The following is a 13,213-nucleotide window of genomic DNA, read 5'->3' on the forward strand; positions in this document are numbered from 1 at the left end:
TATTGTAGTCCATCCCTATTACCTGCACCCAACTGTGTGGTCCACCTGCCCCTGACACTCAAAAGCACCAGTCAATCCATTCAGTATAACATTTTTTGGCCCGGGCTCACAGGCCCAGTGTAATCTGCAGTAAAAGCCTCTCCATTCATTCCAGGATCATCAGTGTTTCTATGGTCAATTCAGGCCTGTAAATCGAAACAGTGACGAACAGACTATCTCCACTGAGGGGATTTCAAACAGGGACAATGTCAGAGTAACGAGTGTTGGAGGGAGGGAGGGAGGGAGGGAGGGAGGGAGGGAGGGAGGGAGGGAGGGAGGGAGGGAGGGAGGGAGGGAGGGAGGGAGGGAGGGAGGGAGGGAGGGAGGGAGGGAGGGTGATCGTTTTGGATTGGGCCAATGAAATGAAAGTGAGGAGCAGAAAGGAGGCTAGAACTGCCTTGTTCTGGGGCAGAACAACAGATTTTTACATTGTCAGCTCAGGGATTTGATCCAACAAGCATCGAGACAGAAGTAGGTCTGCAGATGTACAGGTTACATTAATATATGATATTATGTGGTATTAAATATTTTATAATTCACTGTCCAATCTGCTTGTTGTCAGAGATATTTAACTTCCTATTTTTCTCTCCCTATTCTCTACAGGTGCAGGTGGGAACCTCCCATCAGGAGCAGAGAGTTGTGGGATACCTCACCTGCACTCATCTACATGCCATTGAAGGTATTTTTATGTTTACAGTATACAGTACAGTACATGCTCACACACAATACATTTTTGAGCTTCTTTGCTAATTGGATTTTAGATTCTCCTCCCTACTGTCTGAATAGGTCTATGCTGGCACTGTAGTCTTATATGAATATCAGAGGTAAATGGAACAAATGTTTGGAAATATAAAAGGGTTTGAGAGTCAAATCAAATCAAAGTTTATTGGTCACGTACACAGATTTGCAGATACAATAATACAGTAATATACACACAGCAATAAAACAACAATACACATATTATCCAAAAAGTTTTAAAACATCTGAAATATCAAAACCAGCAATGTCAGAGTCCTGAATATACATACAGTTGAAGTGAGAAGTTTACATCCACTTAGGTTTGAGTCATTAAAACTTGTTTTTCAACCACTCCACAAATGTCTAGTTTTGGAAAGTAGGTTAGGACATCTACTTTGTGCATGACAAGTAATTTTTCCAACAATTGTTTACAGATTATTTCACTTATAACTCACTGTATCACAATTCCAGTGGGTCAGAAGTTTACATACACTAAATTGACTGTGCCTTTAAACAGCTTGGAAAATTCCAGAAAATGATGTCATGGCTTTAGAAGCTTTTGATAGGCTAATTGACATCATTTGAGTCAATTGGAGGTGTACCTGTGGATGTATTTCAAGGCCTACCTTAAACTCAGCACCTCTTTGCTTGACATCATGGGAAAATCAAAATAAATCAGCCAAGACCTCATAAAGAAAATTGTATACCTCCACAAGTCTGGTTCATCCTTGGGAGCAATTTCCAAATGCCTGAAGGTACCACCGTCATCTGTACAAACAATAGTACACAAGTATAAACACCATTGGACCACACAGCCGTCATACCGCTCAGGAAGGAGACACATTCTGTCTCCTAGAGATTAATGTACTTTGGTGCGAAAAGTGCAAATCAATCCCAGAACAACAGTAAAGGACCTTGTGAAAATGCTGGAGGAAACAGGCACAAGTGATTTTTATCCACAGTAAAAACTAGTCCTATATCGACATAACCTGAAAGGCCTCTCAGAAAGGAAGAAGCCACTGCTCCAAAACCCGGCATATAAAAGCCAGACTACGGTTTGCAACTGCACATGGAGACAAAGATCATACTTTTTGGAAAAATGTCCTCTGGTCTGATGAAACAAAAAAATAACTGACCATCGTTATGTTCGGAGGAAATAGAGGGAGGCTTGCAAGCCAAAGAACACCATCCCAAACGTGAAGCATGGGGGTGGCAGCATCATGTTGTGGGGGTGCTTTGCTGCAGGAGGGACTGGTGCACTTCACAAAATAGATGGAATCATGGGGGGGGATTATGTGGACATATTGAAGCAACATCTCAAGACATCAGTCAGGAAGTTAAAGCTTGGTCGCAAATGGGTCTTCCAAGTGGACAATGACCCCAAGCATACAACAAAGTTGTGGCAAAATGGCTTAAGACCAACAAAGTCAAGGTATTGGAGTGGCCATCACAAAGCCCTGACCTCAATCCTAATGAAAATTTGTGGGCAGAACAGAAAAAGCCTGTGCGAGCAAGGAGGCCTACAAACCTGATGAAAGAAATAAAAGCTGAAATAAATAATTCTCTCTACTATTATTCTGACATTTCACATTCTTAAAATAAATTGGTGATCCTAACTGACCTAAGACTAGGGAATTTTTAGTCTGATTAAATGCCAGGAATTATGAAAAATTTAGTTTAAACTTCTGACTTCACCTGTATAATTATAATGGTGTGTGTAGACGGTATGGACAGGATATGAATATAAAAGGTGTGTATATAATGTTGTGTATTGGCGTGACTTGACTTTAACATTAATCTGAAGACTGTTATTTATCTAATCAACTAACTATATTAAATTGTTACCTGATTAAATTAATCATGTAACAATGAACTCATATGGGGCACCACGAGAGCGCTTCTTTAAAGAGTTACCATCTCCCGAATTAAACTCTACTTATCACATCTATAAACAGTCAACTTATTCATCATTAACTTTGTTAAAAGTAAATAATAAAATAAGTATAATTATTTTGTTGTTATTTGTAAACTCAGGTTCCCTTGATCTAATATTAGGTTTTGGTTGAAGATCGGATAACATTCAGTAATCAGAAAAGGGTCAAATACTTTTTAATAATAATAATAATATATGCCATTTAGCAGACGTTTTTATCCAAAGCGACTTACAGTCAGTCATGTGTGCATACATTCTACGTATGGGTGGTCCCGGGAATCGAACCCACTACCCTGGCGTTACCCTGGCGTTACAAGCGCCATGCTCTACCAACTGAGCTACAGATTTGTTTTTTACTTTATTTGGTCAATATTTTCTTAACTCTTTCTTGAACTGCACTGTTGGTTAAGAGCTTGTAAGTAAGCATTTCACGGTAAGGTCTACACTTGTTGTATTCGGTGCATGTGACAAATAAAGTTTGATTTGATGTTGAAGCAAGTGAGACGACAGACTGAGATAGGGAGAGATCTGGGTGATTGTACACGAGTCTGTGAACACAATAGTAGTAGACAGATGGTGTAAGATGGATAGTGTGTTTGTAGTAGCCTACTCTGCTTTCTACCTTAGAGCAGATAAATGGATGCATCAAACCCACACACTTGCTCTGCACACATGCTCTGTTCCCATGGCGATGGGCTCAAACTGTTTTAAGAGTCAGGCCTATTTAAAGCCTCTGGTCTCTGGGTCTCGTTTTTTTTAAGACATATCTCCCTGCTATTTTTGGAGCATCCTACACCTCTGAGAGTCTGCTCACTGGGCTAACTATAGAACAAGGGCTATTTCTAAAGACAAATGAAATATAGGGAAGAGAGAACAAGAGAGGCCTTATTATGTTCTAGGTGATGCTTTACACAGTACAAAACTGATCTTTACAGCGAGGCACATTCCTATTGCTGCTTGTTTTTCATGTCCCATTTTCCCCTTCCTCTTACTGCTTGTTCCCTGTGTGTGTGTGTGTGTGTGTGTGTGTGTGTGTGTGTGTGTGTGTGTGTGTGTGTGTGTGTGTGTGTGTGTGTGTGTGTGTGTGTGTGTGTGTGTGTGTGTGTGTGTGTGTGTGTGTGTGTGTGTGTGTGTGTGTGTGTGTGTGTGTGTGTGTGTGTGTGATTTCTGCTTCTACTTCTGTTTATTTTGGCCTTTGCTGCTTATAACCCATGTTTTCATTGTCTTGTTGACTCATAAATGATCAGCATTGAATAGATGTTGTCAAGGGTTCCAGACCACCCCTGCTCTCCCCACACACAGATCTGTTTAGTAGCTTGGTCGTTCTTGCTGGCCACAGGGAGACTCCCCATTCCCCAGCCAGCAGCCCATAGTGACCAGTATGCAGTCTGCTGTAAATACTGTTTAAGTACAATCTATGTATTTTTTCTCCCTCTTTCTTTGTGCTTCAGCCAAAATCCCATCCAAAGCTAAGCCACTCACATTTTGTATGTCCATCCTCCTAACCACCCTCTCTCTCTCTCTCTCTGTCTCTCTCTCTCTGTCTCTCTCTCTCTGTCTCTCTCTGTCTCTCTCTGTCTCTCTCTCTACGTCCTTTAGGAGATGCAGCTGTGCGTTGTGAGCAGTTGGATCTACTCTTGGAGTGGGGGACGGATTTCCGCAAGGCAACGTCCCGCCCCTCAGAGGAGAAGGGTCTGGAGGACCAGGTGGCCTTTGATGTTGTCCTCGGCGACCTGAATTTCGACAATTGCTCTTCAGGTAGCTAGTTCTTTGACTGTGTGAAAAGCTTCTATTCTCTGACATCCTGCAGAAATTGTATGTTTGGGTGTTGTACCTATCATTCCATGTATCTGGACTAATGACTGGGGGATCTGGACAGACAAGCCCCTCTTTGTTTCTCATCTTATCCCTCCATTTCAGAGGATAAACTGGAGCAGCAGCATTCCCTCTTCACGCAGTACAAGGACCCGTGTCGCCTGGGGCCAGGGGAGGACAAGCCATGGGCTCTGGGTGAGTGGACAGGAGTTTGGGCTGGTACTGGTGGGAATGGGTGTGGGTGTGCTTGTGTCAGGGAACTAGGCTTTGTCTCTTTGGCAGCAAATCTGGGAACACATTGTGCAGATCAAAATAAGTACAATAGATTATGAGACATCAGCAATGCTGGCATAAACCTGGAGAATGATGGCCTGGAACTGAATCTAAAGGAGAAGGAACATTAGCAAATCAAATCAAATTGTATTTGTCACATACACATATTTAGCAGATGTTTTGCGGGTGTAGCGAAATGCTTCTCTAGGACACACAGTGATGTTTGGAAAGTGATATGTGCTGTGATGGCAGGGAGATAGATAGGATAGATAGGATGGATGTTGGCGTATATTCAACCAAGTCAAGTTTATTGTGCACTAGAGTCAATGTGTAGATACTGTATATGGGAGTTATGTTAATCACTGTGAGTCACCATGTTCTCCTTCCCATCTACTGCTCATTTAAATGTTGTCTCGCCCTCCTCCTTGCGGGAGACATCATTAGCCTAAGCCTAGGTCCTCAGAGGTCCTCATTACTGTTACTACACATGTGTTTGCTGATCACAATTCTCTAAATTAACATTTTCGAGGTTCGGTGAGAGATCTGTTATGTCACAGAGGAGGCAGATACTGGAGTGTTCTTTTTTTTTTGCCCAACTACAGTTCATCCATTTGTGTTATTGTTGAGTTTTTGAGAAATTATAGAGAAGACAGGCTTCAGAAGTACAGGTTTCTATGAGCTGCCATCCATTGTCAGATTACGAAGTTGGTCAGGTGAACTCAAATTCCTCCCTGTCAGCTGTTCTCTAACCCAGGTGTGTGTGTGTGTGTGTGTGTGTGTGTGTGTGTGTGTGTGTGTGTGTGTGTGTGTGTGTGTGTGTGTGTGTGTGTGTGTGTGTGTGTGTGTGTGTGTGTGTGTGTGTGTGTGTGTGTGTGTGTGTGTGTGTCTGTGTGTGTGTGTGTGTGTACGTTAACAGGAACACTACTGGACACCAGTAGGCTTTATGACGAGGAGGTCAGTTCACCAGAGAGTTTACAAAAGTAAGTAAAACAACTGGTATCAACTCACACAAAGACATAATAATAATAACATGTAGTACATAGAATACATAGCACCCAGCTCGCACCTTTGGTTCCTTGGAAATTGTGGGAACATGTGTTTTTGGTTTCACATTGGTTATCGGAACGAAGCCATATGTTTCCTGACTGGTAAAAAAAAAAGAAATTTAAACGTTCTGAGAACATTCTCTAAATGTTGTCAAAGTTTCGTTATGGTTATATACTACCCATCAAAAGTTTTAGAACACCTACTCATTCAAGGGTTTTTCTTTATTTGACTTTTTTCTACATTGTAGAATATTAGTGAAGACATCAAAACTATGAAATAACACATATGGAATCATGTAGTAACCAAACAAGTGTAGTAACCAAATAGCCACCCTTTGCCTTGATGACAGCTTTGCACACTCTTGGCATTCTGTCGGCTTCCCCGAGAATGCAGTCTTGAAGGAGTTCCCACACATGCTGAGTACTTGTTGGCTGCTTTCCTTTCATTCTATGGTCCAACTCGTTCCAAACCATCTCAATTTGGTTGAGTTCGAGGGATTGTGGAGGCCAGGTTATCTGATGCAGCTCTACGTCACACTCCTTCTTGGTCATATAGCTCTTACACAGCCTGAAGGTGTGTTAGGTCATTGTCATGTTGAAAAACAAAAAGATACTGTAGTCCCACTAAGCCCAAACCAGATGGGATGGCGTATCGCTGCAGAATGCTATGGTAGCCATGCTGGTTAAGTGTGCCTTGAATTTAAAAAAAATCACTGACATTGTCACAAGCAAAGCATCCTCACCTCACCACACCTCCCCCTCCATGCTTTATGGTGGAAAATACACATGCGGAGATCATCAGTTCACCCACACCACATCTCACAAAGACAAGGCGGTTGGAACCAAAAATCTCCAATTTGGACTCCAGACCAAACAACCAATTTCCACCGGTCTAATGTCCATTGCTCATGTTTCTTGGCCCAAGCAAGTCTCTTATTATTGGTGTCCTTCAGTAGTGGTTTCTTTGCAACAATTTGACCATCAAGGCCTGATTCACACAGCCTCCCCTGAACAGTTGATGTTGAGATGTGTGTGTGTTACTTGAACTCTGTGAAGCATTTATTTGGGCTGCAATTTTAAGGTGTTTTTAAGTAAGTGGTTGATTGTTTCCATTGACAGAGTGATGGAGAATGAGGAGGGGAGGAAGGAATACCTGGTGTTCCCCACCAATAAAAACCACTGTCCTAATCAGAAGGGCAGAAAGATCCCCCTGAAAGGCAACGGGAGGAGGATCGACTACATCCTTTACAGTGAGGCAGTGCAGCAGGACTGGAAAATGGTACGTTCATTGACCAAATACCCTCAAGATCCCAAGGAGGTCGAGATGTAGAAACACACAAAAGAAGGAGACTGAGCATAACAGAACCACAGCTGATCAAGACCAGATCAAATCAATCGGGAAAGAAGGGTTAGGACAATGTTTTCATCACATTTTGTTTATGGGTCAAAGAGGATTAGAAAACCAAATTACTTTATTTGCATAGATTGCAAATCTGTGCTCAACAACATCTCGCTTTTCTCATTATGAATCATGGCACTGAACTGCCACCTTGTGATTAAATGTAGCTATGGCAAGAATTCTGAGTGACATACATTTTCAGATAAACCAAATTGTCAAGGACATTATGCACAATGGCTCAGAGGATTATGATTTAAAATATGCCGCGTTGTAATCTAGTATTATGATAACGTGATATAATTAATCTGTAATCCCATAATGTTGTATTATGAAATTATAATGATGTCATGTACCTACTCTCTGTTGCCACCTGCAGGACATTGAAGAGTTTAGCTTCATCACCCAGCTGGCCGGCCTCACTGACCACCTGTCTGTGGCCATGCGTCTGGCTGTGTCCACAGGAGAGGAGGAGCCTTAGGCCTACACCCTTTATACTGCCACAGAGGAAGAACGGGGACCGAAGAGGCAGAGGGAAGGCAAGGAACTCAGGCCTGAGAAAGACAGAGCTTGAAAAAGGAGAAGAAACGGGTGGACATAACGAAGAAGAAATAAAGGAGTAGATGCAGAGGAGTCATGTGATCCAGAGAGAACCTAGTGGAGAGAGATAAAAGAGTGGTTGTTGTGTGTGCCAGAGGTCTGGACCTGAGGGACTGAGCCAAAGACTCACACAAACACACACAGTCTGAGGTTGACTCACACACCTACAGGTCTCCACCGTACCATGTATCACCTCTGGTCCTCGGGGTCTATCAGCTCCCTGATGATGGAGTCCCAATGATTGACTTACTATGACTCATTTCCTGTATTTAGATACTTTTATGTTTTTAGGCCTCATTTATGTCTGACCTTTTTCTGTTTTTACTTTTTGGGCTCGGAAGCGTCTAAACTTTGTTCTTTATTTGATTTAAAACGGTGACATGAGACTTCTCTTGACTCATGGAATTTAGAGTGTAGCCTGGCTTACTGTGTCTCTGTGTTGGTGTGTTTGTTCCTCTCTTACCTTAACCCCAATTCATGGAACCTCGGCATTATGTCTTTTTTTCTAACTCTTTCTAATGGTTTCTATGGTCAACGTACCATCTTTGTAGGGAGTTGAAACACCCACATTTAATACTTTAAATTTATAATGAAGTATTGTATGAAAAATAACATCTGAAAGGGATCTTTTGGGGCCAATCTGACTGGCATCTCATGTTTTAGTGGTTGTTTGGTTGTTATGCAGAGCTGAGCAGTGAGGAACACGTGATATGATTAGATAAGAGTAACTTAGTTAGGAGGGCCTGGGTGGGGGAGCGGGGGGGGGTCTGCATGGGGAGGATAGTGAGGATATCAGATGCAATCCCTCAATAAGAATTTTAATCACAGACTGTTTGGGTTGAAAGCCTGGTCTCCAGGGCGATAAGCATGTTCCCCTGACAATGCAATCTCAAATGCTGCCAATGCAATGAGTCTGCATGAAATGCCACCCTGCCAAAACCCACAAACACACACACCTGCACACTCATTACATACACAGACACCATTGGCACTGATGCCTGCCTCATTTGTGACAACACCTTTTTATTCTCTCACCTGTTCTTATTGACACTGTTGCTATTGCTGGCTGTATCACAGGATGATAAGGGATGTGCATATGTGTGCAGAGCTGGCTTTGGGATATGTGACGACCCCATGTCCCACTTTAGCATGGTGCAGTATTTATAGATCTTATTCCTGGTTGTGGCCACAGCAGAGGTGAACGTTTACACACCTGCTTACTTGTTTCAGGTCATGGAGGGATCCTGGTCGGTCAGAATATCTCTGTACTTTAATATGTATGTACTGTATGTATGTATGTACTGTATGTATGTACTGTATGTATGTACTGTATGTATGTACTGTATGTATGCCCACCTGGCATTTCTACTCATCTACTATCACCTGGCTGCTTTTATACGCTCTAAAGCCTCTTTATTATTATTAGTAGTAGTAGTATTAGTAGTAGTAATATTGGTAGGGTTTATATTTGTGCTTTTTTAATACAGTACATGGCCCATCTTGCATTGATCTGTTCCATATTTAGGATGCTGCAGTTCCCTCGTTTAGTTCACAAACTCTTGGAAATAACATCTCCCTTGTGCTGGTCTGACTCTCCAGTCCCTCAGCCTCTCTGCGGTTGGGTCTGTTTTTGAGTCAGGGACTGGGGGTCAGGGGCAGGCAGGGGGACTGCTGTAGCTGCTTGCAAAGTGTTATGATGATGCTCCATGGCTTCTAGTCTCTCCACAGGTAATGCATCACATTGCTATTCTTTTGATTTTGTTCTCTATAATAACTGATGGTTTTGTAAAATCATTTTGTGGGGAATGCTGCTTTGGGGTAGCCTCGTTATCTGAGTGATGTGGCAGGGAATTGGCTCTCTCTTTTTTAAGCTTATTCAACAGCTTCTTTTCTTCTGCTTTAAAAAAAAATATATTTTCCCTCTTTGAATCACTGGCTCTCTGTGTCTTTAATTTGAGTGTGGAGTATATGTCTGAAGGAGTCTCATTCACCAACAGTCATTCTTTGCCAAGCCTCCAGTGGAAAACACCACAGAAGCCTTCTGTCTCACTGGGACTTAGGGACTGTGTGTGTGTGCATGCGTGACCCAAACTGACCCATAACTGTGTGTTGTGTAGGTCTTTGTATAGCAAGCGGTGGAAAATAAATGTTGCTTTACCTTTGCTGAGCATCAGATACCCAGAGGAAGAGTGGTGGGTCACACAAAGACCAGCCAGAGGTGCGCGCGTACCTGTGTGTGAATTTGTTTTCACTACCTCAAGTTGTGTAAGTCATGCCCATGAACATACCACAGCTCACAGCCATTTTCTGAGCTTCACTGTCTATGAAAGCTTAGAGTTACACAGGGTAATTGTGCTTAGTGTCACATTGTATAGGACATAGAAAGGAAATGAACAACTTGTGCATAGAAAGAGAGAAAAGTGACAAGGAAGTAAAACCTTGTGTGTACTTTCCTCGTATGACGTGGACTTCTGCTTTTTAATATCAGGGGAGAGGGGAGTTCTATGTTACACTTGACAAACAACAAAGCACTCTTCGCTGTGACAGCATGCCCTTGAATTAGCTTTTTTGAAAACCCCAAGGAGGGGAGTCCCTGTGAACATAAACCAAAAACAAACAGAGACACAAGACCAAATGTGAGATAAACATTTGGCCATTTTGGCATCTTTTGCCAACCAGAAGGGTCCATAATAATTGCATTCTTCCAAACCAATAACACATGCCTTATAATTTGTATCTAATTTCGAGGTTATTATTGTTTATTTGAGCTTGATGATATGCCCTATATGCTAATGAGTTCTGCAGATTGCGTGTCCAGTCAACCAAACACATTTGTTTCTAATAAAAAGCAACTCTCATTTATAATGACAACATTCAACAGCAATTCTATACTAAAGCCTTCTACATGCATGACTAGAAACACATGCAAAAACACTGTAATAGGAGGACTTTTAATAAAGAGGGGAAATCACCTGCTTGTGTAAAACTTTTTTGAAAGGGGGTGCAGGTTTTGTTTTTGCCTGATGTTTCTGCTTATAATTTCCAACATTTTGGTAGGCTGTTTGTTAGTCTATTTATCTATAATTAAATTAATGTAGCTTCTCTTCTGTCATTAAATGTTGCCCTAGAATACTAAATAAATCCTCGCTCAACAGAATCATGTCATAGATCAATATATGTCACGGTCGTCATATGGAGGAGACAAAGGCACAGCGTGGTAAGTGTACATACTCTTTTAATCAAAGAACGAACACTGAACAACACTATACAAACCGTGAAGCTATATGACTAGTGCAAACAGGTAACTAAACATAGAATAACAACCCACAAAATACCCAAGGAATATGGCTACCTAAATATGGTCCCCAATCAGAGACAACGATAAACAGCTGTCTCTGATTGAGAACCAATCTCGGCAACCATAGACATATAAACACCTAGACTAGAAAAACAAAAACCCCTAGACAATACAAAAACTAAACAACCCGCCCTTGTCACACCCTGACCATACCAAAACATTAAAGAAAACAAATATAACTAAGGTCAGGGCGTGACAATATAATTAATCCTTCAATCTGGTTGACATCAGTAAAGTTGTCTCTGTCATCTTTCAAGGAGAAAAAAATGTTTAGGGACTTAGGAGGAAATACAATAATGCAATAAGAAAAACAGGAAAGATTTTCTGTGCAAAATGTCCAAATGACATCAGTTTGAACGGTTGTAAGGAAAAAGAAAGCTGTAAAAACGACCCAAGCTGTTTCTGATCAGATTTCAGTTCAGCTTCGAGGTATATTTTATGTAGTTGAAATACAATCAGCTTTTACCATGCTTTTATTAGGAAGACAGCACCTCTACAGATGGTATCTAACTGTGCATTGTATTCTCTCAAGCTGCAGAAAGAAATCATATTTCTCCACTCCTGTTCCCATAAAAATGTTGCCTACATTTGGTGTATAATTTTCCTGCAAGAAAGGCTACATTCTGCAGGAGTTATTAATAAGGCTATGTGAGAGGTTATAGACCTACAGTCAGTGTCCAGATTTCAATTTCAATTTAACCCATCTAAACAGTATAATAGGCTACAGTACCTGTAACAGTCAAATTGTATACCGCCTCACAATCATCACACATAACAGCCACCAGCACTGCTATCATCCTCTTTTACAACTTAAATATTTCCCAAACATTGCTTTTCTGGCCCTCACTTCTCTTTATTTTCAACTCTCCATTCACAGCTTTTGTCTTATTGAATTCACCTTCGACAACGTATTTTTTGCCTCCGTGGATTGACATTCAATTTTCTGCCCGTTCCCCGAATAATTATTTGGCGATTGGCTGTGTAGGCTATTTGGCACGTGTACAGTTAAGCCCTAAAGTTTAGGTTTATGCACTTATACCAGATAGCCTAAATATAACCTGGCACAGAATATGTATTCATTTATTTGAGCATTACAGTACATGAGATCTGACAAAAAGAATGTTCTTAATGGTTCTTCCACAGCTCTTAAGATAAAGAACCTTTGAGTGAAGTGTGGGTTTCTTGACATAGCATCTACGGTTCTTCAGAATTCTAAAAGGTTCTTGAAATGTATGGTAACCTGCAGAAGTATCCCTTTCATACCACACAGCATATTGGTCAGATTTAACCTCTAAAAGTCTAAGCCTTTGGTGGCTAAAAGTCTAAGCCTTTAGCTATTTGACTTCTAGTTTTAGGACTTCTATAGGTATATAAAAAAAATGTTTTTGCCATTGTGTTCGTGAAGTCTCATCTTTCCATAGAGTGGTCTCATGACTTCGTAGAGCTCGGGCAGGTTCCACTACAAATGCGGAAGGCCAACATAGGTGGATGTGGTAGATTGAGACCAGCCCATGCAAAAAAACATATCTCTAGTTTAAACTGACAGATTTTGATGGGGATTTTGATGGCACACAGGTGCGTCAACAGTAACTAGTGTTGTTTTTCAGTGTAGCATTTCTAGTGTTGATTCAATAGTGAATAAAGAGAAACAATACCTTAAAAAGTCCATAAATGTATATACTTCTTGTGCAATTTATATAGGCTACTTTGAGGTTTTTCTTTCATTATCTAACTCTAAGAATAGTTTTGCTGATCAACAGATCAACAGGCTATAGAAATAAAAGTCCCACAAATGATGTACTTCTCGTGTAAAAACCAATGGCGAAAAAGGGAAGTGAAATACAGGCATGTCATAATGGGAGACGGCAACACACTGATGCATGGGATGAAACCCACCCACATGTACACATACTAAATGTCAATAAGATGTAAAAAAAATAAAAAAATAAAAGGTGACTGAGACTATCACTTTCTGGATATTCCCCTAACACTCTCACCAGACTATAAATATTGGT

The 13,213-nt window shown here is 41.1% G+C and overlaps 1 protein-coding gene across 3 annotated transcripts in view; it reads left to right on the forward strand.

Annotated features, from left to right (window-relative positions):
• smpd3 (sphingomyelin phosphodiesterase 3) overlaps nt 1-8,580 on the forward strand; it is a 34,662-nt gene extending 26,082 nt beyond the window's left edge. For all 3 annotated transcript variants that reach the window (XM_035790845.2, XM_035790846.2, XM_035790847.2), the window contains exons 3-8: nt 643-718; nt 4,310-4,468; nt 4,631-4,720; nt 5,715-5,778; nt 6,964-7,123; nt 7,620-8,580. In XM_035790845.2, the coding sequence (XP_035646738.1) occupies nt 643-718; nt 4,310-4,468; nt 4,631-4,720; nt 5,715-5,778; nt 6,964-7,123; nt 7,620-7,721 (651 nt within the window). In that variant the 3' untranslated portion in view covers nt 7,722-8,580. The remainder of the gene's footprint in view (nt 1-642; nt 719-4,309; nt 4,469-4,630; nt 4,721-5,714; nt 5,779-6,963; nt 7,124-7,619) is intronic.
• The last annotated feature ends 4,633 nt before the right edge of the window (nt 8,581-13,213 follow it).

The sequence above is a fragment of the Oncorhynchus keta genome, chromosome 17, assembly GCF_023373465.1.
Source record: "Oncorhynchus keta strain PuntledgeMale-10-30-2019 chromosome 17, Oket_V2, whole genome shotgun sequence".
Taxonomy (NCBI): Eukaryota; Metazoa; Chordata; class Actinopteri; order Salmoniformes; family Salmonidae; genus Oncorhynchus; species Oncorhynchus keta.